The sequence below is a fragment of the Volvox carteri genome (assembly GCF_000143455.1).
Source record: "Volvox carteri f. nagariensis unplaced genomic scaffold VOLCAscaffold_76, whole genome shotgun sequence".
Classification (NCBI taxonomy): domain Eukaryota; kingdom Viridiplantae; phylum Chlorophyta; class Chlorophyceae; order Chlamydomonadales; family Volvocaceae; genus Volvox; species Volvox carteri.
In genome coordinates, this window is record NW_003307619.1 from 414,936 (window position 1) to 442,915 (window position 27,980).

At 60.7% G+C, this 27,980-nt stretch overlaps 3 protein-coding genes across 3 annotated transcripts; 1 reads left to right on the forward strand and 2 right to left on the reverse strand.

Moving 5' to 3' along the window:
* Positions 1-597: 597 nt before the first annotated feature.
* VOLCADRAFT_68392 (uncharacterized protein) lies at positions 598-3,552 on the reverse strand (the record flags this gene model as incomplete). The annotated part of the gene is made up of 8 exons (XM_002957606.1): positions 598-770; positions 956-1,095; positions 1,394-1,482; positions 1,957-2,017; positions 2,254-2,381; positions 2,627-2,806; positions 3,054-3,152; positions 3,328-3,552. 8 exons carry the CDS (start codon positions 3,550-3,552, stop codon positions 598-600), a joined length of 1,095 nt encoding a protein of 364 aa, XP_002957652.1.
* Positions 3,553-3,952: 400 nt separating this feature from the next.
* On the forward strand, positions 3,953-10,147 carry VOLCADRAFT_98737 (uncharacterized protein; the record flags this gene model as incomplete). Its single annotated transcript, XM_002957582.1, has 8 exons — positions 3,953-4,073; positions 4,545-4,744; positions 5,323-5,877; positions 6,843-6,898; positions 8,055-8,131; positions 9,042-9,161; positions 9,503-9,612; positions 9,806-10,147. 8 exons carry the CDS (start codon positions 3,953-3,955, stop codon positions 10,145-10,147), a joined length of 1,581 nt encoding a protein of 526 aa, XP_002957628.1.
* A 927-nt stretch (positions 10,148-11,074) lies between these two features.
* Positions 11,075-27,824, reverse strand: VOLCADRAFT_98738 (uncharacterized protein; the record flags this gene model as incomplete). Its single annotated transcript, XM_002957607.1, has 22 exons — positions 11,075-11,139; positions 13,462-13,546; positions 14,231-14,341; positions 14,562-14,645; positions 16,532-16,636; positions 16,905-16,973; positions 18,149-18,454; positions 19,106-19,272; positions 19,525-19,555; positions 19,856-19,963; positions 20,451-20,888; positions 20,978-21,046; positions 21,333-23,467; positions 23,615-24,200; positions 24,669-24,877; positions 25,071-25,191; positions 25,331-26,173; positions 26,276-26,515; positions 26,822-26,938; positions 27,183-27,317; positions 27,479-27,545; positions 27,766-27,824. 22 exons carry the CDS (start codon positions 27,822-27,824, stop codon positions 11,075-11,077), a joined length of 6,150 nt encoding a protein of 2,049 aa, XP_002957653.1.
* Between the last annotated feature and the right edge of the window lie 156 nt (positions 27,825-27,980).

The window sequence follows — 27,980 nt, forward strand, 5'->3', positions numbered from 1 at the left end:
AAGTAGCGGGAAGGGAGCGGGGAATAAAGCAAGGCTGCCCAGCACCGGCCCAGTCCCCCTGTCATCCTCCTCCGTCACCCCAATGCCAGACAGTCCCTTGACAGGTACCTCGCCCTTGTGGGCCCCCTGTCCCGGAGGACATGGAGAGCTTCAATGGCGCGCCCTTTCAGCCTCCTCCCCCTCCCCCTCCCCCCCCACCACACACACACAAACAAGTTGGTCCCGACCTGCCTGCTGCTGTCCTCCGTCTCCGTCGTCGATTGCAACACCGTACCGCGTGACCCACAACGGAATCAACTAAGCAACCGAAGCCAAATAACCTGCTACTGCCTACGCAGCTGTAACTACTCCACCGTGTCGCCGCCGTCACCCTGTCGTACAATACACGACAAGGAGCAGCACTCCCCCCACTCACTCCTCCCCACACACACATCACTGATCACTCACTCGCCTCACGGGAACAAGCTCCACTCCACTCCACCACCCCCATCCACATTTCTGTGACCCGACACATGTACGACATACACACACACATCCCGCCACACCCCGCCGCCCACTCCACACATACACACATACATAGCACTCCCCCTCCGCCTCCTAGCCTCCCGCCCGCTCGTAGAAGAGTATGTAGCCGTGGTCCATGTTGTTTTGTCCGTACTCGGAGGTGGATCCGAACGTGCTCTGCACCTCGCTTTCCGTGATGGGCAGTACGGACTCGTCGTCGAAGGAAAGCCACTGGGGGCCGCTCTTGATGAGGGACACGTAGTGGCCTGAGCAGGACCCGGGGCCAGGAGGAGGAGGGGGACGGGGTGGGGGTGGGGGTGGGGGTGGGGGGAGGAAGTCCTTCCCCCTAGGCGAGACGGTAAACGGAGGCCTCTATCCGGGGTGCGGGTGCGGGTGGGGGTGGGGTGCGGTTCCCTTCCTCCCTTGGCCCTTAGCTATCCTTCCCCCTTACCGTGGTGTGGGCCGCTCCCCAGGTGCACCACCACCGCCGTCAGCGTGTAGAGGGTGTCCGCGGCCCCCGGGTCGTCCGCCGTGGTGTTGGACAACTTGAGCTCCATCGGGAACACGACCCGGTACATCAGCTTGCGGAGCCTGAGGGGGGAGGTAGGGGGTGAGGGGGTGGGGTGAGGGGTGGGGTGAGGGGTGGGGTGAGGGGGCGGATATAGTACAGCGCACAACGTTAGCTGCAAGCGTCCACATACACACACACACATTGCTCCTCAACCTCTCTTCAGTATCACAACCATCTCCTCCCTTCCCCTCCCGCCACACACACACCTCACCAGACGTCAGTGCCTCCCACGACCCACCCACCACCGAACCGGCACACCCACCCACCCACCCACCCACCCACCCACACACACACACCACCACCACCCCAGTCCCTCACCTGCCCTGCGCCTCCACGTATTTGAACCTCTTGAGGTGCAGGATGAGGCAGGGCGGGGCGGAGCGCAGCAACATGCGCTTCTTCGCCTCCTGTAAGAGAGGGGAATTCGGGGTGGGGAGGCCGGGAGGAGGAGGGGTTGGAGGAGCTCGAGGAGGGACAAACCAAATGGGAGTGGCGAGGTTGAGCCTGAACTTAGTTCAAAATACCGAGCGAGCGAGCGAGCGTGTGTTGTGTGTTGTGTTTCGAAAACGTGGCGAGAAGGATGCTACATCACCAACGATGCTGCAAAGTGGTGAAACCCAGGACGGCAGTCCCACCCCCAGTTCTGCTGAAATGCAACCCGTGTGCTCCTGTGTGCGGGAGGGGTCCCCGACATACATACGTACGTGTGTATCGGGGGCCCGGAAAATGTAGCGAGAGGGAGATGCGATAAAAAAACACAGTCGGAGAAGTGGCGCGAGGGGTCTGGGTTTGCTCTTCCTCTCTCCCCTCTTCGGCCGCCCTCCTCTCCCCCTCCAAATACACACACACACACACACACACACGCGCGCGCGCACACTCACCTGCAGGCAGCAGCACTGGTCACAAAAGAACTTGTCGTCCCGATCCAACATTTCCATGGAGCTGAGGAGGGGAGCGCGGGAGAGGGGGGGCAAGTGGGGGCGAAAACCCAGCCGGGGGCCGATTGGAGCGGAGGGTAGGAAAGGGAGGGAGGGAGGGCGCATGCACCAGGGGATCGAGGAGGCCGGCGGTCTGCCCGCCTCTTCCCGCCCTCCCCGCCGGGGCCACCTTCACTTCCCCGCCCCGCCGTCAAGCCACTCACCCCACCCGCAGCCAGCCCACCTCCCCTTTTCCCCCACCTAAAGTTCCTCAAGCACGAGGTGAGCGACGTGTTCTGCTCAATCTCCAGACTGAGGTCCATAAACACCTCCTCGCGACACGTGACCGTCTCGCAGTGCAGGCACCGCGTCTCGTTAACCAGCTTGCCCTGACCAGCAGGTGGTTGTGGTGGGTTGTTGGTGGTGGCGGGGTAGAGATAGGGAAGCAGGGCAAGGGGGGGGGAAGGGGGGAATCAGCACTCCACAACTAGCACCTCGGCCCATAGCTCAGGGGCCGGTGGCTGCAACCGGGGTCTCCTCAATAACCCTCTCTCCCCACTTTGACTCAGCAACCGGACCTTCCTCCCGGCCCCCCCCTCCACACACACACACACACACACTTCCACCTCCCTACCTGGAATATCTCATGTACCCAGGTGGTGATGGGCTCCCGCGGGGCCCCTTGCTGAGAACCCGGGCCCCCTCCGCCTCCTGCCCCTCCTGCTAGCTGCTGTTGCTTTTGGTTGGCTCTCGCCTCCTGCTCCAGTAGCTCACAGCTCTGATTGAGGAGGTAGTTCAGGAACTCGTGAGCATCCTGAAAGGGGCCGTGGGGGAGGGGAAGGGGAGGGGAAGGAGGGGGGAAAGAGAAGGTAGGATACGTTGCTGCTGGTCTCGTGGCTAGGTGGTGGTGGGTAGGGAGGGGCGTCAGTACGCTGGGACAGAGGACAGGACACAAGCAGGGCGGCGTTCCGAGTCACTGCACACAACACCGCGTCATATTCGCTCAAGTCCATACACGCCCGCACTTGGGGGACCCGCGTCCTCCATTCCAGGTAACCCACCTGGTGCATGTGTCCCCGGAAGACCTCGTTGTCGCGTTTAAGGCGCGTTACGAACTTCTTCGGCGACACCACCCCCACCTTCTTCTTGCTCGAGTTTATCTACATCGCATGATGGGCAATTGGTGGTACTCGGTACCAAGAGCGAGAGCTTCGACGCCTGACAACACCATGCACAGCCCCCATGCCGAAGCTTAAAGCTTTCCCTGGCTCGGTAACGATGCTATGCAACTCTAACCCCTGGACCGAGGCAGCATCGTTGGCCCCGCGCGTGTACCTGGGCGAAGAGCTCCGCAAGGCAGTTCAGCAAGTTCTCTTCTGTGTTACTCGGTAACGTTGCAGCATATTTTAACAATCGTTCTCGGAACGGCTTGCAGAAATACAGAGCTTGAAGCACTGAGTTGCAGTAGCAAGTGTTACCAAAATTTTCAAGTCCATAATATCGCTCATCCTCTGGGGCCTCGGCCAACGCCTTCTCTAGCTTAGTGGAGTTGGCCCCCATGCCGGCCTGAGCAAGTGCTAACCACTACCTATCAATGCTTTGCGTTTCCAAACTGATATAATGAGTTTCTTGTTTCTTATACCTAACGCCCTAACCGTAGCTTTTTTGTGAGCTTCGTCATCAGACTGCCACAGTGCTTATACAAAGTGCGCTACAAATTCACGTAGTAGAATATGATTAAAGGATACATAGCGACCCACGTAATTTCAGCAAATACATGCCATGGTTTCCTGGAGAAACCAACGACTCAAACCGAATTAGGTATCCTGTCGTTGGTGGAGCTGGTGTGTGCTGCGCAAGTCTGCTGCAAATTTATCATAAACATCCAAAGCTGCTTCTTCACGCCAGGGAACTTGTGACGAATAGAGTGGTTACGCACGAGTGATAGTAATTTCAAATAATGTTCAAACAAGAACCAGTCAAGCAGCCATGTTGGTACACACCGCATCGCCTTGTGGCCTACTTTTGTTTGGTGTTGCTCATGACATGGATTGACCAGGGCCTCGTGGCGTCAAACCAAGGTGGGGATGAAGAGAGTGCTCGTGCCGACATTCTATGTCTTGACAGTTTCTTCACATTGCATTGCAGTTACTGGAAATGACGATAATGGCAATCCACTTGGTTTCAAGAAATTGTTTAATCTCAACGGGTTCAAGCTGGGAGTCCTCCCTGCGTGCTACGCCGTTGGTCTCATCATCGCCGGCTTCATCTCCTCACACCTTGCCATGCATATCAATAGCTTTAGACTAATTGGAGTCGGCATGCTCTGCTGGACACTTGGTGTTGTACTAACCGGCGCCAGTACCTCGTACGGCATGCTAATCGCAGCAAGAATTCTCGCAGGCTGTGGTAGGTCTCAGTTACAATCCTGATTCCCAACCCACACACACACACACACTCTCAATATGGATAGGTCCATGGCGATTGGCAGGTAATGGCGACGGCGACACGGTGTTTGCCCAAGCCCCTGTTTTCCCCTCTTCCCCCTCCAGGTGAAGCCCCCTTACTCACCCTGACCTTCACCTTTGTCGACGACGTGGCTCCCCGTGCCTCTGCCACGTTGTGGTTCGGCGTGCTGGGTTTGGCGCCTGTACTGGGCATAGGGGCGGGCTACGTGCTGGCAGAGCCCCTCACTTCGGCGGCTGGCGGCAGTGGCAGCAGCACGGGGCTGCGCTGGGCCTTCTTTATTGAGGTGGAGGTCGAGGCCGGGAAGTGGGGGGGGGACCGGGGCCCCAGGGGGCGCCCCTCCTAAGCTGCGGGGGAAGCGGGGAGGGGGGGTGGCTCGAGGGCCATAAGGGTGTGGTGGTGGTGGGCATCAGTCCCCTCTCCTCCACCCTCTGCGGAGCGACGGTGACGATTACCCCCCCGCGCTGTGAGGGCCCTCTCCGGTCCCTACCGTGAGGGGGGAAGGGGGGTGCGGGTGGACTGCTACCCTGCAGCGGGCAGGGGTGTGTGTGGGGGGGGGGAGAGGGGGGAAAGGGTGAAAGGGTGACGCTCACCGCACCTGCTTCCAATGCAATGGTGCGTGCAAGGGCGGTGGGGGGATCTCTCCTCGCCTAGCACACACAGCTATCCCCCCACCCGGCTTGTGAAGCCGTACCGCCGTACCGCCTCTATCCCGGATGGCACCAAAGGGTCCCCTACCCCTTCGGGCTCTTCTTGTTTATTGGGGGGGTCCCCACACCTCCCGCCCGCAATCCCCCTCTCTCGGGGCTCACCCTGGACTGCTCCCACTACTGGCACCCCCCGTCTCCGCCCAACTGCCCCCAGGCCTTGGTGTCTATGCCCTTGACGGCCTTTGCGCTGTTCGCGCCTGCCGTACATCTCAACATGGCCACCAGCACGCCGCCTCCGAAACCCGCCACCGCCCGCTCAGTGGCCGCATCCCCCAGCTCGGCCACCCCCACCGCCGCTAACCCCACCACCACCACCACACCAGGCACCCCAGCTTCTGTAGGGACCCTTGCGACCGGGCTGGTGCCCCCCCCCCTCTCCCTCCCCTTCGCGGGTGGGGGGGATGGGGGTGTGCGCGAGGGAGCGGGTGCCAGTGCCAGTAGCGGTTCCGGAGCCCCCATTACCGCCCAGCTGCAGGGGTCCAGGCGGTACCCGGGAGGCATCAGGGGCTGTACGGCATGTGGGGGCAACCTCCTCAGCGAATCAGCCACAGCAGCAGGGGACACGTCCACGTCCACATCGGGCCGCCCGCTCCACCCTCCGCCTCCGCCCCGGCCTGCCGGGAAATGTGAGCACGTAGACCTGGATCCGGCAGCAGTAGTCGGGGCCGTGTCGTACACGAAATTGGAGGGCGGGCAAACACACACGCCGGTTAGCAGCAGCAACACCACCAGCAGGGCCAGCCCGTGGTGGTGGGGGTGGTGCGGCGGCAGTACATACACATACACACGTCCGCGGGGACCAAGCAACGCGACCGGAAGAAGTGGCGACGGCGGCGGCGACGGCGGTGGCGATGGGTCCCTCGCACTACCGCTGGCGGTGGGCTGCCCGCAGTCATCACCGCTGGACGGGCCTTCGCCCCACCACGAAGCATGCCTTCGGAATTCATTATGCCGTACATGTTACTGCCTGGCTGCGCGGCCTGGCGGCGGCGGAGAAGACCCCCCCGCAGCGGCTGTTGGGCCCTCGGGGGAGGGGGAGGGGGAGGGGGAGGGCCGCCGAGTAGTGCAGCGCTTCGGCGGCAGCGGCGACGGCAGCCTCACCCATTTGCCAGATTCGGTAGCAGTAGCCGTAGGTGATGATTTAGTTGATGGCGGCGACAAGGCGTACGGCAAAGGTTCACGTTCACCCGGGCGGCGGCGGCGGTGCCTGGGGCCCTCGAAGGGTGAGGGGCAGGGGGTGGCGGCTGTAGCTGGGGGAGTACGGGGCCCCTGGGGAGTTGGAGCGCCCTGGGAGCTGCTGCGTTACCCGGCCAACTGCTTCAACAGCTTCGGATACGCTCCCGTCCAGGTTGGTGGGGTGAGCTGTGTGTGGAGGTCTGTGGGGGGGTGGGGGGGGTTGGGGGCCGGGCAGAGGAAGGGGAAGGGACGTGCGGGTTGCAGCGGTGGTTCCTATCAGGGGGGCCGGGGCTGGGGCCCGGCAGTGGAGGAGCTCGAAGACCTCTCTTCAACCCCCTCACGGCCTTCAGCCCGTCAGGACTTGCTATCGAACTGCACACACCCACACACCCAGGTGGCCCCGGGTGTGTGTATGCATGCATGTATGTATGTATGTCGGAGGTTTTTACGCCCAACCCCTCTCCCACATCCCCTTCCCGGCCCCACTCCTCCGGGCAGTGGATCTTCGGCATGGTGTCCTTCTGGGCGCCCAAGGCGGCGCAGGAGATATTTAGGTGAGTTATAGACATACGTACGTACATACATACATACATCTCAATCCCCTGCCAACCCCTGGCCTTCGCAGTGTTGTTTGGCTGGTACGCTGTTTATTTGACTGGTTGCATCTCCCCTGGACCCAGAGAGGGAGAGGTGGAAGAAGTCAGTAATCTTACAGTCTTGTCTGGATTGACACTACTGCAATTAGGGTTTAGCGGTTTAAGGTCCTGGGTTCGATTCCTGGGGAGACCCCCGAATTAGTCGGGAGCGCGAGATTATGGCTAACTGCTGAGATGTGGAGATGAGGTCACAGTTGATGGACCAGATTCGCACGCTGGATTGGTGGCGATTGCCGAACCCTCCGTCTCTTCGGATGTTCGGGTGAATGGATGAGGAGGGGTCCCTGAAGGCTGGATCCGCCGCCTTGGACTTACAGTTCGTATGGCGAAGTATAGTGTGGTAGTGGTGGATGGTGCTATAAGGTGATAAGTGATCGTAGGATTGACAATGTGATAAAGCGGCCCAGAAGCCTCCCTCTCTGTAACATTACAAGTAATCTGAAGGTGGCTGCGGGACGTCTTGTGGTTCTAGCTCTCTGCGCCTTTCCTTTTGGAGGCCATTATGTGTTTCGTGTTGCTGCGGCCCCTGCTGCGGCCCTGTTGACCTCCCCCGGCCGGGACGCCCCGCCGGCCGGTCTCCTCCCCGGGTCTTCCTTTTGAGCGGGAGGAGTGGGAGGACTTGAGAGAGCCCCTGCCTGGAGGTGTTCAGGCGGGACTTGAGAGAGCGTCGTGTTTTCCCCGGGGGGACAGAGGCGCTGCTGAACTGCTGCGTCGTGGCTTAGCAGCCCGAGTCGGGGCGGGGAGCACGCAAGACTAGCAGACAATTGTGTGCTGTGCGCTCCCAACCGTTCCGCTGTGTTTCGGCTTCCGCCCCCCCAGTGTAATTGAAGTCATACATACATACATACATACATACATACATACATACATACATACATACATACATACATACATACATACATACATACATACATACATGCATGCACAATTCACAACTCCCGCGCTCAGTCGCTGCATTCGCCCTTCTTACCAGCCTGCCCCCTGCCCACCGTCCGTCTGTCTATCTGTCCGTCTGTCTGTTCGCCTGTCTTTCCCTCCGTCTCTCAACCTCCAGGCTGAGAGGTTCGGGACCTGAGTTTCTGATCGGGGTCATTGCGGTGGTGTCCGGGGTTTTGGGCACATTGGCAGGAGGTGAGAGGGGCGAAGGGAAGAGGAGCGGAGGGTGGCACTTGGGAAGGGGCTCCTGTAGCGTGCGTGAGCAAGTATATGTGTAGTATGTATGTATGTACGTATGTATGATGTGTGGGACAGGGGTCCATATCTTCTCCCTGCGGCCGCTACCCTGCAAAACCCTGCCTTCCCCGTTTTTTTCGGGGCACCCACATCCAGTCACCCTAGTCAACTTCTCAGTGGATCGCTCAGGTTCCGCACCCATCACCAGCATCCAACGGAATCTGCCGGGTCGACGGCGGCCCAACTCCATTCCTGGTCAGCTCGCAGGTCAACTTTATCACAGGTCACCACCGTCCATCGACTAGGGGCATTTTACCTTTCACCGTCGGAAGGATATTTCGACCCTGACAGGTCTCGATCCCGGGATGTTTGTATGTATGTTGTTAAAGGGTGGTTAACTTCGCCAGCGGCCCCCTTTCCCGGGGCAGTCCCTGCTCTCCCCTGCTAGAGGGGCACCCTAATCCGTCACCCCATCCGACTTCAGAATGTATTCGTTGGGTTCGGCAACTCACCACCAGCATCCAACCAAATCTAGCGGATCAACGGCGCATCAACTTAGTTCCTGGTCAGCTCGCAAGTTGATATTATCACGTCCTACATCGTCCATATGATGGGGGGCCACCTCTCATTTCAACACTCCTCAAACACCCGAGGAACCGGCAGGCGGATTTGAACCCGGGTCGGCCGGGAGCAGAAGTCAGGCCTTAACCTCTGCCAGCCGCCTGCATGCCTGTATGTATGTGTGTTGCCATGCAGTCCGTGTGGCCCCACTGCGAGGCGGAGTCAGCCACTGCCATTACTCCGTTCCCCCGTGTGGGACCCACATCGGTTTACACGCCCTTCCCCCCTCCCCCCCTCTCGGCCCCAGGTGTCCTCCTGGACCGGTGGGGCTCCTCCCTGGAGAATGGTTTCCGGCTGCAGACGGTGGCGGTGGCGGGGGCCCTGGTGTTCATGCAGCTGGCGTTTCTGGCGGCGAGGTCGTTCACAGGTGCGGGGTGGGAGTGGGTGGAGGGGCGAGGTGGGGCCCGCCAGGGGGCGGGTCGAGGCAGGGGGCAGGTGACCAGAGGGCGGTCAGAGGACCAGCTGGCGGAGGGGCGCTGGTCGCAGCCATGAACAGGGGCATGTGTACGGCGGAGGCGGACTGCCGTACGGTTGCGACGTGACATGGTACTGGTTGGCGAGCGATCTATGGGAGCACGCACACGCACACGCACAACGTTCGTGTGACGTCCGTCCAGTGAAAAGCTACCGGTGCCGCTCTGACCCCGTGTCGCCCCCGCCCGCAAACCCCTCCCCCTTTTGCCCTTCTGCGCGGCCTCCCTTGTGTAGTGTTTTGCGTGCTGTTGTCCGCGGGCCTTATCTCCTTATTCGCCGTCCAGGCCCCCTCCTACGCCCTCAGTATGTGGACAGTGCCGCTCAGGTACCGGCCCATATCGCAGGTGTGTGTGTGTGTGTGTGTGTTGGGGGGGAGAGAGGGGGCAGAGCACCGGGGTCCCAAAGGGGAATCTCAGCTGGCTGGGAGGGGGCGTCTGCCGTACTCTAGAGTACGGTATTAGGTCGGTCGGTGGCAAGGACTTTGGCTTCGCGACCGAACCGCATCCTCAATCCCCCGCCCCCGACCGCTCTCCCCAGGCCGCCATCATCCTGCTCCAACACGCCCTCGGGGATGTGCCCTCTCCCCCCGCAACCGTTGCGCTGCATGACGCGTTCAAGTTGGGCGGCAGTAGCGGTAACGGCGGTCGCAGTAGCGGCAGGGAGTGGCGGCTAAGTCTAGCCCTCTCCTCCGCGTACTTGGGGTTCGCGGTGGTGCTGTTCGGGGCGGGGACACTGCTGGCACGCAGGGGGAGGGCACTGGACTTCAGGCTGCAGCAGCAGCAGGGCCAGGAGGGAGAGGGCGAGCATGGGCAAGATGAGCGCGAGGAGGTGGATGAAAGTCAAATGTTGTGCGGGGTGTGCGGGCGGCGGGCGGGGTAGGGGAGGCGGGTGGTGAGGGAGCCTAATCGGGGAGAGCTGCCCTCTCTCGGGGCACTTGGTTCCGTGTGGACGTTGGAGAGAGGGGGGAAGGGGAGAAAGGGAGAGGAAAGGGGCGGGGGGCCGGAGGGACCAAGTCGCCAGCTGCCCTAGTACTTTGCGGTCCCGGTGGGGCCCATGAGGAGGGAGGAGGGGGGCCCCCCGATACGGAGAAGGGGGGTTAAAGTTACCAGGGGTGGGCCAAGTACTGCGTGTGTCGTGATCGTTATTTGGTTCCATTCTTCGACCCACTAACACCTGCTTGTGGTGACAACTCCGAAGCGAATTGGCGAATGAACGAACGACACTTTGGCAAATTCTCTCCGGGTGAGTGCGCACCGGCTGCTGCTGCTACTGCTGCTGCGATGGCTAGTGCTGCCGGACTTAGCAGCAGGGCGGCGGCGGCGGTGGCGGTGCGGTGGTGGTGCACGGATGGACGTAGGGCGCAAAGCAATCGTCACGTTTTACTGGACTACATTCTTATGGATTGCCTGGATTTGCACTGGCACGTTGGGGCGACTGGTGGTTGGGTGGAGTCTGGGTGTGCCGCCCCGGTCAGGTTAGGTCAGGCGGTGGCTGCAGTCCCGTGGGACCCGACATACCCCCCACCTGCCCCCGCCCAGCCAGGCCGAGCCGATCACACTACCACGCACGCGACACACCAGCACGTAGTCCACGACCGTGTATTCATGAGGTCGATATTCCCATATTGTTTCTCTAGTTGCATGACGGGTCCATCATATCGTATTCATTTTTTTCATCATATCATATTCGTGAGCAGAGTGTTAGCCTGGAGGGCGGTGAACTCACTAACCTACTTCTCGTTGACGATGTGTCACTTGTAGCGACAGGGCACGATAGAGCAGAATGCCTTCTGGGGCTACTCGAAGCCTACTGGAAAGCGACGGGTATGGCCGCGAATGCCGCCAAGTGCGAGGTCCTCATTTTTGGGGGTGCTACGCGTGAGCGGAAGCGGCTTATGGAAGCTGAGTACAGGTTAGGTGGGGTGGGGTTGCGCGTGCTGACCGGCAAAGAGACTGCACGGTACCTCGGGTTGCACTATGGCCCAGGAGTGCAGTTCTCAGCATGTACCAAGCAACTACTCACAGCAGGGAGGCGGGCCACGTTTGGGCTCAGCACCCTGTGTCGAGATAAGAAAATAACCACCCCCCAGCTATGTATGTCGCTCTACAATACATTAGTTGTACCGGTGTTTTTTTATGGAGCGCAAGTTTGGGGACCTGACTTCATAAATGTGAGTTTTGAAGGTGCTATGACTAATCCCATGGTCCAGGAACAGCGTGCATACATGCGAACCGTAGTTGGGGCGAGGAGCCCGACTATGGCTTCCCTATACCGCGAGCTGTCACAGAGGCCGCTCCAGTTCCATTGGACCAATCTTGTACTTAGGTTTTGGAACTCTGTGGTTAAGAGGCCGGGAACGCTGTGTCACCGGGCATTTGTCGCTGACCTGGAGTTGGCATTTGGGGGCGTCACTGAGTGTTGGACAAGCAAGGTTAGTACCTTGCTTGTCCAACACTAGCCTTTCTTACTAGCTTAGGAGCGGAACCCCCCACAAATACGCGCGGTAATGATCTTATAGCGTACTACGCCACCCTTAAATTGCCAGTTGAGAGCATTCTTGAGGTATTTGCCAAGCGGCTTGATGCACGGTGGGAATGCCCGAATACCTTTTGGGTGACCCCCGCGTTTTCCCCATAGGGATTACCGGAGCCAAGGCGTGTCGCTATATGAACTGGATGGGAGCTGCCCCGTCTAGGGGTGCGCGTCTCGATTGGTTGGAGCACACTAAAGGGACCATGCCCCAGCGACTCCATCATGTGCTCATGCGTTTTCGGTTAGGCTGTTGGGAGTTAGAGGTTAATAGGCCTAATGGGCGCCACCCCTGGCCAGGTACCTCTTGGAAATTTGGGAGGCCAGGCACGTCGCGCTGAGGCGCTTCGCCCTGAAGCGGACGAGGGAGAATTAAGATGACCTCCCGCGTACCCGCATCAATACCAATACAACGTCCATGGCCCCCCCGGCTTTTACGGACACACCCGCACTTGTGTGCGGAACTTGTAACCTGTAGCAGATTATAGCCCCAAGGCCACGACGCGATGTGTTGCGATGTGGGGTTGTGCACCGAGAGCTATGCGGTCTCCTGAGTTCCCTGAGTCCACAGCTCATGTTCATCCTAATCGGACAAGGTCGTGTGCCCTCGGAATTCACTGCGGGTGTGGCTCCTCAGCCCTCCCAACCCCTGCGCTGTTCCGCGTTTCCCAAGCTGCACGTAATCGACGTTTGGGAGGTGGAAAAACGGAAATGCCGTCAATGTTGTCCTCCTCGTAGTTGCGATCTCGTTGGCAGTTCTCTGGTTGTACGACGGGGTCTCCGGGGCTTTTGTGTGTCGTCAGGTCCGGAAGACCACCCACTGCCTTGGCCTTGGCTGCGGCGGCCTTTGGACGAAAAGACGGAAACCGCACCTTACTTACCTTCACAGGGGCAACGTCCAGAGTTATGCGGTCGTTTGTAGACAACTGGACCGACCTAATCCCGCATCAATCACTCCACCAGCGATTGTTATTCACAAGGCCCCATCGCCAGGACTGTAAAGGGTAGAGGGTTGCATAACTGGGCGGACGATCAACGCCCGCCATGTTGATTAGCTAGAAGAGGAGACAATGGGGCGTCGAAAACTCCCCCGGGTATATGCCGACTCTAAAAATGCGAGGATGAGAAACACTGTCTTAAAGACGCTGTTTTTAAAGATGAACTTCTGGGTTCCACGGCCATGAAGGAAGGGAAGCCAGGAAGCCCGCCAGCAGTCCCGCCAACAGCAGCGTACCTACCGGACTTCCCTAACCTGCCCGCGGCGGGAGCCATCAACCGAAACGGAGGCGGAGGCGGTCCCACACGCCCTGCCCCTTCCCCGGCCCTTCCCCCCGGACCCCTAACCTGCACATCCTCAATCAATCGACCGCTTGCTTCTTGCACCACATAGTCCCCCCTTTTCCCCCGCCTCCCACACCTGCCGCCATATCTTGGATGTATGCATGTAACCTCCAGCCCCCATCCATCCATCCATCCATCCACAGCAGCTCCTTCACTTCAGCTCATTCACCCGTACACCCAAGCGGCTAGCGGCCACAACGACCACGCGCCTGCAGAGATCCTCCCTTACCTCCCTGCTAGAACATGTTGGCTACTCATCAGCGGTCGGCAGGGGGAGGAGGACGGCAGAGAAACAAATCAGCCGCCCTTGTGCCCCTACCTACCGAGCATCACGTCCACGACGTGCTGGGCGGTCCGGATAGAGGTGCAGCTGGAGAGAATAGATCGGAGGCCAGCGTCGAGGCACAGCTGCATCAGCAGAGGCAACAGTGGCGCCAGTCCGGTCGCCATCATCGGACCATCAGAAGAAGCCCATCGCAGCACATTCCACCACCGACTGACGACGGGGTCACATGCCACGGCCACGGCCGACTGTAGCAGCATGCAGCGCAACAGCCACCCGTGAGAATCAACCAGATGACGTCATCTATGGATTAGTGCTGGAGCAGCCACCGCTAGGGGCGATGACGTCAAGAGGGCTCTCGTCTATTAATTAACTTGCCGCCATGCCGGCGAACTGTTCAAGTGTCCGTTCAACCCACGACAGACACAAGGACAGACAGACAGACAGAGAGGTTGTCGATTAAAAAAAGACGTGCTTTATACCGGTATATATGTACCGGCGGCCAAAAGCAAAAGCCATTACGGCGCTCTGCGGCGACCCAGCGATCCAGCGGACCGCGCCACAGCCACAGCCGCAATGCTCACAGCCCCCAGTGCGCCACCGGAGAGCCCCAGAGAACAGTTGCGGAAGCAGTCAACTCTCGCAGCAACAACGAATTCCAATTCAGTTCGTGCGCCGGTGACCTTGGCTTCTCCTCGCTTCAGCGGTTCAGACATTCACTAGCGGCGGCTGCAGTAACAGTAACCGGGGGCCGTGAATGGAATGAACTGTCATGGGAAGGTTCCATTATTGGGTTGATTGCCGCCTACCCGGGAGCCAAGCAGCTCTACCGGCATCTTGTTATTCCAGCCGCACCCGCTATGCAACTCGCTGTGGTGGCCCACATAAGCAATAACGTAAGCGGTCAGCAGTACATGTGGCTGTGTGGCACGCACACACGCACACGCAAATCGTACCGGCACAAATGCCGACTTGTACGGTACACGGGCAGACTATCAAAAGAGACGCGTGCAGAGGCCCCTCAATATCATAGTCCATGGCTCCCGGGCTTCGACAGGCACCCCGCATTCGTAACGAACGCGAACTTGTAACTTGTAACTTGTCTAGGAAGACCCCTCTCTCCATACACCCCCCTCCCACCACCACACCCCACACTCCACTACGTCCGGTGCCCCGCGCGCCCATGTCCCACCGGCAATGGTGGCCACCACCACCAATGGGTACCTGAGGACCCACCAAGCAGGTGTAGGTGCAGTATCCACCAGACGTATTCCACCGACAAGCGGCGGTCCGGATAGGTCCGACCGTGTCAGTCGCATCAGGTCGGGTTGTGACCACACGACCACACGCCGGTTGATCAAATGCGTATGAACGATATGATGATAACCAGCAAGTAATCGGGCTGGTCAGCTCCAATGTGCAGTGGAGGAGGACGGCGCTCGAGGCCACACCCGATCACACTGAGATCCGACATCCGGGGATACATGAAACGGGGGACGACCGCCAACACGAGGTGGCCACAGCCCACAGTGGTTCACACACACACACACACACACACACGCGTCTACCCCCCGGCCCAACCGCAATTCCAGATCCAAGCAGATATGTCTCAACCACCCAGACACTGCCCGTCATGCGCAACGCAACACAACACAAAACACAGAACGACAGCGCACTTCCAGCCCCACCCCCACACGGTGGAAAAAGGAAGGCATGGACATATCACCCCGCTCTCCCGCCCTCTACTCGCAACCCATCTCCAATCCGCGTTCAGCTTCGGCATGTCAGCCAAATGACAATACATCAACTTGCTACAGCCTCTAGTAAACCGCGGTCCTGAGTTCCAGCTACAGTTGCGGGGGCCCCCCAATGAAACAACAAGGGAACAGGCAACGCAATCAAAGGGGAGAGCTATTAAGCAATTATCTGCAAAATTGCGTCTTGAGTACTTACGCGTCCAAGAGGACGGCAAAACTGCCCGACCTGACACTCCTATCGCCTACCGCCAGCCTCTGCACGCGAAACCCGCTACCAAGGGATTTGCACCCCAACCACACTCGCATATGCACATACAAACACATATGGAGTGACTTTTCTTCGTTCAACAGCCGCCCCACCGGCGAGCGCGAGCGACACCGGGTCCGTGCGTGGGTCCACTGCAAAACGTCCTTGCCTCCTCTTATTTTAAATCCCCGACCCCCAACAGCAGCCGAGGTCAACGGAGTACTAGCATCTAGAAAGTGCCGGAGGGGGCGCGAGACGGCTGCATCACTCATGCACCGCCATCCGACCAACCCAGCTCCCAACGCAGCTCCCGACATGCACTGCTGGTCGACACTGCAGCACAGTAGATCAGGCAGTGGCGCAGGAGTCGCAGAAAATCATTGGGTAATTCGGCTCAATCATACGGCCGCAGGACAGTGCCCAGCGGCAACCCCTCCGCGCGTACCTAACCCCTTCTCCCCCCTCTTCCTTCCCCCAGCCTAAAAGCCAGGTCCGAGCGGCAGCGCACAGCCGGCGCGGGGCGGGGGCGAGGCAAGGCCGAGGCGAAGCGTTAGAGCAGCGGGTTGCGCCGGACCCGCTGCTGCCGCTGCACTCCGCGGCGACAGGCAGGTGGAGGAGAGCGGCCACAGACACACAAACAGACCGACAGAGGTGGTGAATCGCCGCCACCCCAGCAAGGGAGCCGCCTCCTCACCCGGCCTCGCAACCTCACCTGCCCTGCCCCGGCCCCGGACGGAGCCCCTCCCTCCCTCCCTCCCAACGAACGAACGAGGGGACACTGCCACACGGGGACCGCCACCGCACCGGACCGCCTCCTCCTCCCCCTCGCATCCACCACAACCTCGTCGAGTCACCTCACCACCACGTTCCGCCCATGACCCACCGTGACCCAGACAGAACACACACACAGCCCCCAAAACGTCGTCAAACAAAGAAAATGAGGAACCAAAGAAAATCCGTGTCGGTCGCGCGTCATGACGGATCAGGCTGGAAAGGGAAACTAGGAGCTAAGAAAGGGAAACGCAGACTCAGGCAAAAAGCCCTCAAAACTGTGAAGCCGCCGGACTAAGTTCCGCTGCTGATTCCAGCCAGCCACCTGCCCCCACCTGCCCTGCCCCGTTCACCCGTCGTACTATACCCGACCTACATCGATCCCACTGCAACTCCCTACCCGTCTCCTCCTTGTATTTCCCTACGAGCGCTGTTCCCGCCTGCCACACCGCGACCCCAAGCGGCAGCAGCAGGAAACGCTCCGGCCGCGCGGCGAGGAAAGTGCACTGCCAACAACGCTGCAACGCCTCGGCCTCTCTGGTACCGAATTCTACAAGTAAAATGTAAGGCAAGGGTCGCCGCCCCTCACTCGCATCCGCATTCACTTCCTATCCGCCGACCGCCAACGAGCCCACTTAGAACCAACACTTGGCCATCATCACTGTAGCTGCTGCTGCTGCTGTACCGGCTGGCTGCAGTTCACCTCACCTCATCATGTACAGAAACGGGAAAGGAGTTGCGGCACCAGCGGCAACCAAAGCAACAACTCCTCCCAAACTGTGAGTGCACAAGGAAGAGGACACGTCAATTGACACACGCACACGCATACATACATATTATACTAGGGTTTGGCACTACTGGTAATGCGCGACCATTGCCCCCGGGAGATCCCGGGATCGATACCCATTAGGGTCAAAAGTCCTTCCGATGGTGGAAGGCATTGCGCCCCTAGTTGATGGACGGTGGTGACCTGGGATAAAGTTAACCTGCGAGCCGACCAGGAATGGAGTTGGGCCGCTGTCGACCCGGCAGATTCCGTTGGATGCTGGTGGTGGGTGCGGAACCTGAGCGATCCACTGAGAAGTTGACTAGGGTGACTGGATGAGGGTGCCCCGAAATACCGGGGAAGGCAGGGTTTCGCAGGGTAGCTGCCACGGGCGAAGATACACCCCCCTGTTTCACACATCATACATATATGTATACACACGCATAAACAACTGCAAAACATCCCATGCGATTGCGCTTTATTCCTCACAAGCCGGCCGCCCGCCGCCCGCCAGGCGCCCCCACGGCGCTTGACAAGAGAAGGAAGGGCGAGTGACCCGCAGTGAAATACAAAAGGAAGAGGGGAAACACACATACACACACACGCGCGCGCAGACAAACGCGCGGTGATGTAAGCAATGTTTCTTCCTGACAAACAAACAACATACGAATGGGATGGACAGTTTCAGGCAGTATACAGATTTCCACACGATATGGCTCCAGCCCCTCCGGCCCTTCTTCGCTCCCTCCTGCTGCTGTCCCCGATAGGCAACCAGCCCCCAGACAACTCTTCAGCCAATGGATAAGCATCTCACGGGACGGAAAAATAGTACACACGCCAATCACGGGCCACCTCCTCCTCCTCCTCCTTCATAAGCTCTTGCTCTCTTTTCTATCCGCTGCCGACCGGCCACCCTCTGTCGACCTCCCTAATACTCCACACACACCCTGCTCCGCTTCTTGTTATTCCCCTCCGCCGCCGCCGCCGCATCTGCCGCCTCCTGCTGAATAACCTTCTCGGAGTCAAACCGGGGATAGGACCCGCCGCGGGGACCAGAGGACTGACCCAAACTCGGATGCAGTGGGCCTCTGTCCGAATGCATGTTCTTGTTGGCAATACCCCGGGGAGTGGGGCCAGGAGCAGCAAGGGAGTGGGCCACTGGCAGCTCTCCTCACTCCCCCCCCACCAGGTCCAGGTCCGCCAGGGCCACCAGCGCCACCAGCCGGTCGCGGACCTCCGCCGCCACCGCCGGACTCAGCACTCCCGCACCCGCTCCCGCAGCCAACAGCAGCTCCTCATCCCCCAGCACACCCCACACCCGCCGCATGAAGTGCAGCGCGCACAGGTGCGCAAGACGCGAGGCCGATCCCATAAAGTGCTGTTGTGCGCCCGCCAGCGACAGCGCGGCGTTCCAAGCAGCGGTGCCGTGCGGGTGCGGCAGTGTGAACCTGCGGGCCAGCTCGTCCTCTACGGCAGTCAGCAGGTCGTCCACCTGGTCGAGGGCGGGTGGGCGAGGGCAGGGAGCTAATGTGTGTAAGAATGAAATGCAGCAACGGAAAGGCGGAAGGTTGGATTGGATTGGGAAAGCTGATAACATCAGGGATGATGACAGCCGCGTGATAGCAACCGGAGGGTGTTCTAGATAACACCAGGAAAACGAAGACACGAAGAAGCTCTTACACTGGGAAAAGCCATTCAGTAAAGGTTGTATGGCTACAATCCATCAGGCGCTTCTAGCGCTGAAAGCCACCAGACGCCACGTGTAAATCTAGGCGCGAGTATCTGCACCTGATCAGTACAGAGGGTGTAAAATCCCGGGTGTGTGTGCCCCCCCCCTGTGCAACATCCATGCACCTTGACAGGCACGCACAGCAGCACGCAAAAACAGCTCGGCAAAAAGGCGTGTCGTGTGTAGCCATGCTGCTGCTTGCATACCTGCGCGTCTACTGCATGTGCATGTATACGTCCATGAGGACAGGTACAAATGCATGCATACATACATACATACATACATACATACATACATACATACATACATACATACATACATACATACGTACATGTGCGCGGGCGCCCGGGCGGGCGTACAGCCCTGGGGGTTGTTCCTGAAGGAGCGAAGCAGCTCACTGGCTCACTCACTCACCTGCAGGTAGTCAGCAGCCCGCCACAACTGCCACAATTGCTCCAGGGGCTCCTCTCCGCTGTGCACCTCCTCTGTCGACCGGAGGCTGGGCTCCCTCCCTGAGGCGTGTACCTGCGGCTCCGGATCCCCCGGAGGCCCCTCCTCCCCCTCCTCCTCCTCGTCGGGGCCTGCGGACGGAGCCCAGGCGGACAGAGGAGGCTGCGAGGCAGCGGTGTCACGCGGGGGCGGGTGCTGGAGTTGCAGCTGCGGCTGTGGCGGCTGCCGTTGTTCTTGGTGATGGTGGTGATGGGCATGGGCGTGGTGTTGGTCATGATGATGATGATGATGGTGGGATGGGGGGTGATGTTGCGGTTGCGGCGCCAGCAGCAGTTCCATGTCCCTCATGCCTCGAGCCCAGGACAGCAGCTGCAGAAACACACGCCTGTTGGCACTGTCGTCCAGGCCGGGAACCTGTGGGCGGCAGCAGACAGCAGTCGGAAGGACAACACAGCAGTCGGAAGGAGAACACCGCCTCAGGACTCAGACATCACACGGACTCGACTACAAAGCGGACGGGCGACAGCATGGGGAAAGGGAACAAATCAATTAATGCATGGACGGCAAAGATGGCGAACAACCGATTTGGTGAATACGAGCCGCTATGCCCTGAAGCCACAATGAGGAAGAAACGGGCTTGAAACGGCAGGGGTACCCTCCCCCCGCGGCTTCACCTCCCACTACGCCCACTACCCCAGCCACCTCAGTACTGACTCGCAACAGGGTGATGGGTCTCGTGTGGTCGGGCGCCCGGGACAGCCAGCCGTGCAGCAAGGGGGAGCAGCGCCGGAGCGCTCGGAAGCCTCTAGACGACACCCCCACCTGCGGATGCGGAACAGAGGGGAGGGCGTTAGTGACGAGGCGGCGCACTGTGCAGCAGCAGTCACGACGGCGGCAGCAGCGGCCACGTATTCAGTAGTATGAAGTACTGCAGGGACCCGGCGGCCTTCGCAGCAGCAGCGGAAGAAACGGTGTGACGCTCGTCATGGCCATCGACATCCACCACGTCCAATAACCGCACTCAGTTAGTGATTTCTTGGCAGAATATGCCGAATTCGGAATAAACAATTGTCCGTGGTCCTGAAAATAAGAATCAGATTGTGTTCCGACCGTACAAGGTTCGCGCCTCTTGGATGCGGTGCAGCGGGCAGGGCAGTGCGCACGGCCGTGTGGTGTTGGTGATGGTGGAGACCTTCGTCAACTTGAGCCCTCCGACCTGTCCCCCGTCGCAAAACAGCCTGAGGGGACCTGAGGGGACCCGACTGGAAATACCCCACCGGAGCGCTCCCCCTGCCGTGCTCGCACTCACCAGCTCACTGCCAAACGCAAACACAGCAACCTTGTCCTCAGCTGCACCTGCGGCTGCGTCAACTGGGGTGGCGGCGGTTCCAGTTCCGACGGGTCCCATGGCGCGGCGCCAGTCATCAGCACACCACGGACCAGGGGGGCACCGCGCAGAAGTCTTAATGGAGGCCAGGGCCTCAGCAGCCGTCGCGGCAGCTGCAGCTGTGGACACGAGCTTCACAGGGCCCGCATCCGGAGCCTTGCCAGCGGACCGAGCCCATCCACCAGCGTTGTACGGTGTATGCATATCCGCCGTACCGCCGTACCACTCCGCTCTTCCGGATGTGCTGCACCAGAGCACCTCAGCCTCAGACGCCTGCGGTGTAACCCAGGGAGATCGTGCCGCTGCTACAACCTCAGCGCCGCCGTCGGTTGTGTCGAAAGCAAAGGGTGCTACAGCCGCCTGCGGCAGCGGCGACGTCACCGCCGGATCACTGATGATGCCAAGGGCCGGTAGGGTGGTGGGCTGGTAGGCCGCCGCAGCCGCCGCACACGATCCGCCAGCAGCAGGCGCACTCCACGAGCATCTGGGTAGGGCAGCTCCAGGACTGTCAGGGGAACCTGTGGCGGCGGCGGATGGTGGCTGCCGGGCAGACATAGTCAGAAATGGGCTGTAATCTTGTGAACCTGCCCTGCATTCGTCGCCATGGCCTCCACCCATGCAGCTCACATCGCGTGGTGCCGTTGAAGCAGCAGTGGCAGCAGCAGCAGCAGCAGCAGCAGCTGCTGGACGATAGGTCTGTGGGAGCCCTCCTCCTTCCATAGCTGAGCTGCCTCCGCTAGCGTAGCCATCTGTCCTAGCAAAATCCACCACATCGGGAAACCCACGAAATGAACCGTGGGTCACCGGGGCATTTGGCTTGGCGTGACCGCCAACGCCGCCGTCACGGCAGCAGCGGAAACTGCTGACACCGAAATCGCCGCTGCTATCAGCACCACTACCATTGCCCTTGCCGGCACCGTTGTCCACTGCTAGCTGCGTATCGGACTCAAGTTCAACTTCTTCCGCCGCCTCGAACGCACCCAGCATAGGGCCAAGCCAGCGCCCCTCACTGCCAGCAGAGGCGTCGACAGGCCTGTTCGTGTTGGTTGTGGCTGCAGCCTTGGCGCGCGCTGCAGAGGCAGCGAGCGTGGCGGCGGCTGTCGTTGTGCCGGCCGCGCCAACGTTCGACGCCGCAGCTGCCGCGGCGGCCGCCGCGGCCGCAATAGCGATCCTGCTTGCGGCCGAATTGGAGCTGCGGCCGGCTGTAGCAAGCGAGGCGGTGACCATCGTTGCTACGTCCACGGGGACAGCGAGAGCCGCCGCGGTGAGCTGCGGTGAGCCAAAGTAAGTGTACGGCGGAAGCCGGCTAGCAACCGAGCTACCAGCAGAGGTCCTCTCCCGGTCGGGCAGCACTAGCTGCTCCATCGCCGCCACTGAGGTACGTGTGGCGGCGCCATCTGCGCCGTCACGACTACATTGCCGCGGCACCGTCCCCGGGAAGGAACACGAGGCGCCGTCAGCGCTCTTATTCTCCTCTCTGGCGGATTGGCGGTCATCAGACACCCTTTGACAACTCGAGAATGACATCTCGGGGATGCGGAGTGAGGACGCAGAGACGTCCGCGTTGGGGTTCCCCACGGCCACACCCGTTTCAATCCTGGACCAGCGATCACCCGCTTTTAGCGGCTCAACGGCTGCCGCTGCTGCATCTGCATCAGTGGCTGTCGCGGCCGCTGCGACGGTGGCAACCTGACCAAGTATTTCATCGCTGAGCGACATTAACGGCACTTGGCAGCTGCTGGAAGGGCAGCAGCATTCCGCACCAGCGCCATCCGTACGCCCGGCGCTGTGTGAGGCCCTCCTCGCGGCGCAGCTGGGACAGCAGGCCGACGGTTTACAACAGCCCGAGCCCGTGGCCCCAAGGTGAGTGATCGTAGCGCCGGGCATGCTCTCGGTCCTTAGCCACTGCTGCACCATGTGCCTAGGGGAGGAGAGACTCAACCACGTGGCCACCGCGCCACGTCCCAGCGCTAGACCCGACTGCGCATCCGCGTCCTCGCTCTCCTCCTCAAACGCCCGCCACACCTCCTCCTGCGACTGCCGCTGCTGCTCCTCCGCTTCGGCGTCGGAGACAGAGCCACCGTCGTCCGCATAGAGTCCCAAAGGGTCTCCGCCGCCGCCGCCGCTGCTGCTGCGTCGGTACTGGGGGCCACCATGCCTCGAACCTATCCCCATCACGGTACCTGCGCTATTGCCAGCTTGGTACTGGTGATCCTGAGGCGGGCCCGGGTGTTGTGGTAGTTCGCCCTGGCCACTTAGCCGCGACTCGGACCCCCAGCGCTCTGTGACCTGCCCGCTGATCTCAGCCCCGCCTTGCCAGTCACTAAGGCTTGCAACATGGCACGGGACGCCACTGCCACCCACCGCGGCGGCGCTTCCCGCCGCCCCCCCTCCCCAACGGGCACCCGCTGTCCATGGGTCGGCGGCTTCCGTCCGGCATCCAGCGCTCTCCTCCCACTTCTGCAATGCTCCGGGAATCGAGCATCGGCGACCTTCTTGCCATGGCTGCGCTGCCGCACTGCGCCACTGCCCGAGTTGGATGTTGTGCAATGCGGGCGCCGCAGCTGGACCGCCCTGGGCCATGCCCGTGTCCATGCTGCCACGCTCCTGGGACAGGTGGCTCTCCGCCGTGTTGGATTCGCTCATGGAGTCGTAGGTGTCCGTCAAGCCGCCGCGTAGGCAGCGTCCACAGCCCAGAGATGGGCTGCGCCATAGCATGGCATCAATCAGCCCCGCCACGCCGGCCATGACGTCCGTGAGTGCTCCCGCAGGCAACTGCAGTTGCGCTAGCTGCTGCTGCTGCTGCGTGTTTGAAAAAATCCCAACGGGATCGGCGCAACCGCTGTCAGCAAAGGCTTCGGTGCCGGAACTCAAACAAGCGCCGGACCTGTCGTACGGGTAGGGCGCAGCTGGAGAACTGCCCTCCGGAACGGCTGCTGCTGCGGCGGCGGCAACAACGGCGGCAGTTGCCTGGCCGCACCCTGCGCCACGCGCTTCACCTGACGACCCGGCCTGGCACAAGCCCCGGTGAGGTTCCGGGAAGCAGCCCCCCCCAACGCTTCCCTCCATGATGCCTCCTGCCTCACCGCCGCTGTTCCTCATGCTTGATGGTGGCCACCAGGCGGCTGCGCTAGCGCGGCTCAGGCCGCTGCTGCCCGAGGGTGTCAGCAAGCTCAGAGAACCGCCGCCGCTGCCACCGCCACAAAAGCCCGCGCCACCGCTGCTGCTACCATTCGCGCTCCACAACGCCGCCACCATTGCTTGGTGCACCGCCGCTGCGGAGGCTAGCTCCCGCAGACGGCCGTCCAAGCTGCCACGGCGCGCGTAGCCACCAGGTTTGCCACCAAGCCGGCAGCGGCGCTTAAGTGCCGCCCGACCGGCAGTGCGGAGGTCCGAGAAGAATGCCCCAAAGGCGCTGTCCAGGCGGCCACAGGCCAGCAGCAGTCGGCATGCGACCGCAAGGGTTGACACGGGCCGGTCCATGCCGGCAGCCAGGGAGGGGCCGGCACGAGCCGGGGAGGCGCGCCCATCTACAAGCAGCTCACCGTCAGGTGCGCCGATAACAGCTGCGGGCTCCGGAATTATGTCGGCGGCACCGTGGCCTGCTGCGGCATCCTCGCCGACCCACGGGTCATACTCGTGGGCGTCCATGAAGTACTCATCTTCGAGGTCCTGAGAGGGTTGTGAGCAAAGCCACGGCAGCGAAAGCCACGCAGCAGCGCGCAGGCAGCGGGAGCGGTGGTAATCGAAGAGTAATGTAAGCCATCCATTAGGATTAGAACGGGAATCTAGATGCCTGGACAAAGTGGCAGCACGGGCGCGAGGACGGAATGCCCAAACTTCCCAAATAGCGCAAGTCCGCAGCTGTGACAGACGGCAGCAGGATAAAGGCACCTCAAAAGGCTCCGAGCTGCTGGTCCCAGGTGGCGATCACGCGACTACTCTCGGCAGCAACACGATGCCGCCTCAAGTGCCCACCCCAACTCCTGCTCGCCACAACCCCCTGGCGCCAGATCAAACAACACAAAGCTCCAACATTGGCCGAAGGCCTGGCTAAGGCACGCATCCAAGCAGCACGGCAAGCGGCACATAGGAGGGCAAGCAGAGGTGACTGCTAGCGGACGATGCTACACGCCGCACCTGAAGGCCTCCAAGGGCCTGCGCGCCCAGGAGTGCCGCGTCCGGCTCCCAAGCCGCATCCGCGCCTCCTCCCAGGATACGCCGCTGGTCGTGTGCTTGGCCCTGCTCATGCAGGTGCGGATTGACGCCTCCCATACCAGCAGCAGGGACGGTGTTGGCTGATGGCCGCTCTGAATCTGCTCGGTGAGGTGCCGGAGCCAGCAGGAAGCCTGCACACAGAGGAAAATATCAAAATGATGGAAATCAATCCAGTGGGTCTGGAAGCATAAACCGATGGAGGAAACACTGAGAGTTCAAAGCGAGCTCCGTGGGTGTGTAGGACCGTGTGTACCTTTGCCCGCTAGTCTGCAGCTAATGGCTTCATCATTACCGCCAGATCAACAGTGCGAAAGGAAAGCGGACCTCCTGAGGTCACGGTGCGCCATGTCCGCCTACGGCAGCCCAAGCTGTGACCCTTCCGCCCCAAACCCGAGGGCACCGCTGCGGGGCTCTTTGCCATGCCATGCGTCGGCGATTTTTTTACCTGCCACATCCGGGGCGAGGAGGGAGTGGCAAGCCGGCGGCGCCGAAATGATGTGGCATAGCGCCAATGGTGCATCCACAAGCTGTGAGGCCGCAGCCGAGAGGGCGCCATGCCCCTCAGTACCAAGCAGCTGGCGCACCAGCTGGCGCCGCAGCGCCAACGGCAGCGCCGCTGCGTGCAGCAGCCAGTTCACCGCATGGTCCGCCACCGCCTGCTGCAGCAGCAGCCCGGCGCTATGCGGCTGCGACAGGGTGTGCAATAGGAACTGAGATATTACTTCACAGGCGCGTGCCGCAGGTTTCCTGGGAAGCGCCGCCGCCGCAGGCACCGCCGCTGCCCTAACACCGAAAGTCCCGGAAAGCCCCGTGTCGACGCCAGCCCAAGTATCAACCACTGCCGATTCCGATGCTGACGCCGTTGCCACGCCGCGCGCCCGGCAAAGCACCTCGCACATGTAGCCAAAGGTGGGTGAGGCCAGTAGAAGCTGACTCGCCCCCTGCGCCAGCTGCGCGTCCGCGTCTTCAAGTAGCGCCAGACATGCCAAGACAGCTGCCGCCGTTACCGACGCCTCCAGTCCCTCCCAGCCCTGCACCAGTCGCACCAGCACCTCGGCCGGCGGGCTCTCCCTGCAGCTGCACTCGGCCCCCTGTAAGGCCACTGCCTCTGAGGCCCATAGTCCCTGCTGCAGCAGCGCGTGACCGGACAGAACTGCAAGCTCCATTGCCTCCAAATCCACTGACGCTCCCGCCGGTCCCGTGTAAGAGGCCGCATTCCCAACAGAAGGTTGAGATTGAGCGCAGGCAGGCAGCGCCCACCCTGCATCGAAGAGAAGCAGCAGACACCAGCTGCAGTTACGGAGCACGGCATCAATTAGAGACTCTGGTAGCTGTCTGCGTGGAATAGTGACGCAGTGCCCGTGCTGCTGCTGTTGCTGCTGCTGCGTGAGTAGCGGGTGCTGGTGCTCCTGGTGCTGGTGCTGCTGCTGCGTGAGTAGCGGGTGCAGCGGCGGGTGGTTGTTGGCGGCCTGCTGCTGCTGCTGGACAGGATGAGCAGCTGCCGCACCCGGGCACGGATTCCAGCCCACCGTGCAGGAGCTGTCCGGTGTTCCCTGGCTGGAGGACGATGAGCGCAGTTCCGAGGATCTAGCAGATTTACATGCGAAGGCCGAGCAGGCCGCGCGGCTGCCCGGGGCAGGATTGTCCCGGAGGTCCACAGGAAGAATAGCGCGCATGAACGCCGCGACTCGTTCGGCCCTGATACCCCGGGAAAGAGCCTTACGGGTCTCGGGAGGGCCGCTGGCTAACTGCACCAGCAACCAGCTCGCCTGCCATGGAACGGAGACAAACAGCGGTGGAAGCGGAAGACTTAGGCGGTCCAGGGTGTGCTGGAAGTGTTCGCATTTATGAGTTCCCTCCCCTGGCATCCCATCAGTGCTATGGAGTGCAATCATCGGCACGGCATGCCCTCTACCCTGGGATCGGTGCCCTGGCCGGTACTGTACAGCTGGCCCATAAGAAAGGGGTATGCCTTCACGGTGTTCTGGGGCCCTTACGCCTTGCCATGCGACGCCCAGGACCAATAGGGATAACGGGGGCGTGGTAGGGGCCCCGTAAGCCGTGGCGCCACCCACCTGCAGGCAGGCTGCACCCAGCGCCGTTGGAGCGGATTCCACGTCCGCAATATCATCGGCGACAGAAGGCAGCAGCTCATCAGCATGCGCAGGTGCATCTGACGGCGTCCTGCGCGGCTGCCTTTGCGAGGGGCATTGGAGCTGGGCATGGCAGAGCTGCCGAATCAACCTGGCTAAAACGGAACTCAGAAACTCTGCAAAGCCGCCCTTGCACAAGGCCTCGACCCTCGCGGGTTCCTGTTAAGGTCGGTCGGACAACAGGACTGTTTGAAAACCCATACAGGTGACCAGCAGCAGCGGGGCTTGCGCCAAACCCTCCGAGGACAGCCACTAACACAGTCCGACGCGTACGTTTGCGCACCTGGAAGCCCTCTTCAACCAGAGTGCCGAGTATGCCCGCCAGTTGGGGCAGATCAAAGGCGTCTACATTAGAGGCAATATCATCCAACGGCTCTGTCACTGAGCGGCTTAAGGAACAAAGCTGGGATGCCGGCACCTGGAACAATAGAAGTCACGCCGGTAAGGATACATCGCATCTTGCTACGATGACAGGATACAAAAGGTGAGCTTCATAATGAACGCCCCGCCTCGTACAATACAAGCTCAGCTTCAAGACCGTTAAACTTGATAAGCCCGCAGTGGGCCGATTTCGCGCACCTGGTGTGCATGTTGCTCCGCATGAGGGTAGACAAGACTGCAAGGCTTGCTCCTTACGTATTTTTGCCTGCAGAGCACATGCCGCAAACGACGCTGGGACCAGCCAAAATTCCGTGCCCCAAGGCCACTGCTGCAATCATATTTACCTCTTAGCCCGTTTAATAACACAGGCTTCGGGAATCTGCCTGATTGGTGATTGAAACCTGAGGCACCGCCTGGGGTTGGAAGCGTCAGCTGTATTTTAGCAACGAAAACAGACCCAACAGTAGCAAATATAGGTTGCTCACCAGTAGAAAGCAAGGATTGCAATAGCGGCCGCTGCGAGTAGGAATGAATAAGCCGGCATAACATGGTGTAGTGAAGCAGGAAAGACACCATGGAGCCATGGTGTCATGTAGCCAGTCATGTTCTGCGGCCGCGCCTCGGACTCGCTAAGTTGCAAAGACGAACATGGTAAAGCTTACTATCACTGAGCTCGCGCAATAGCTTATCCCCATGTGCT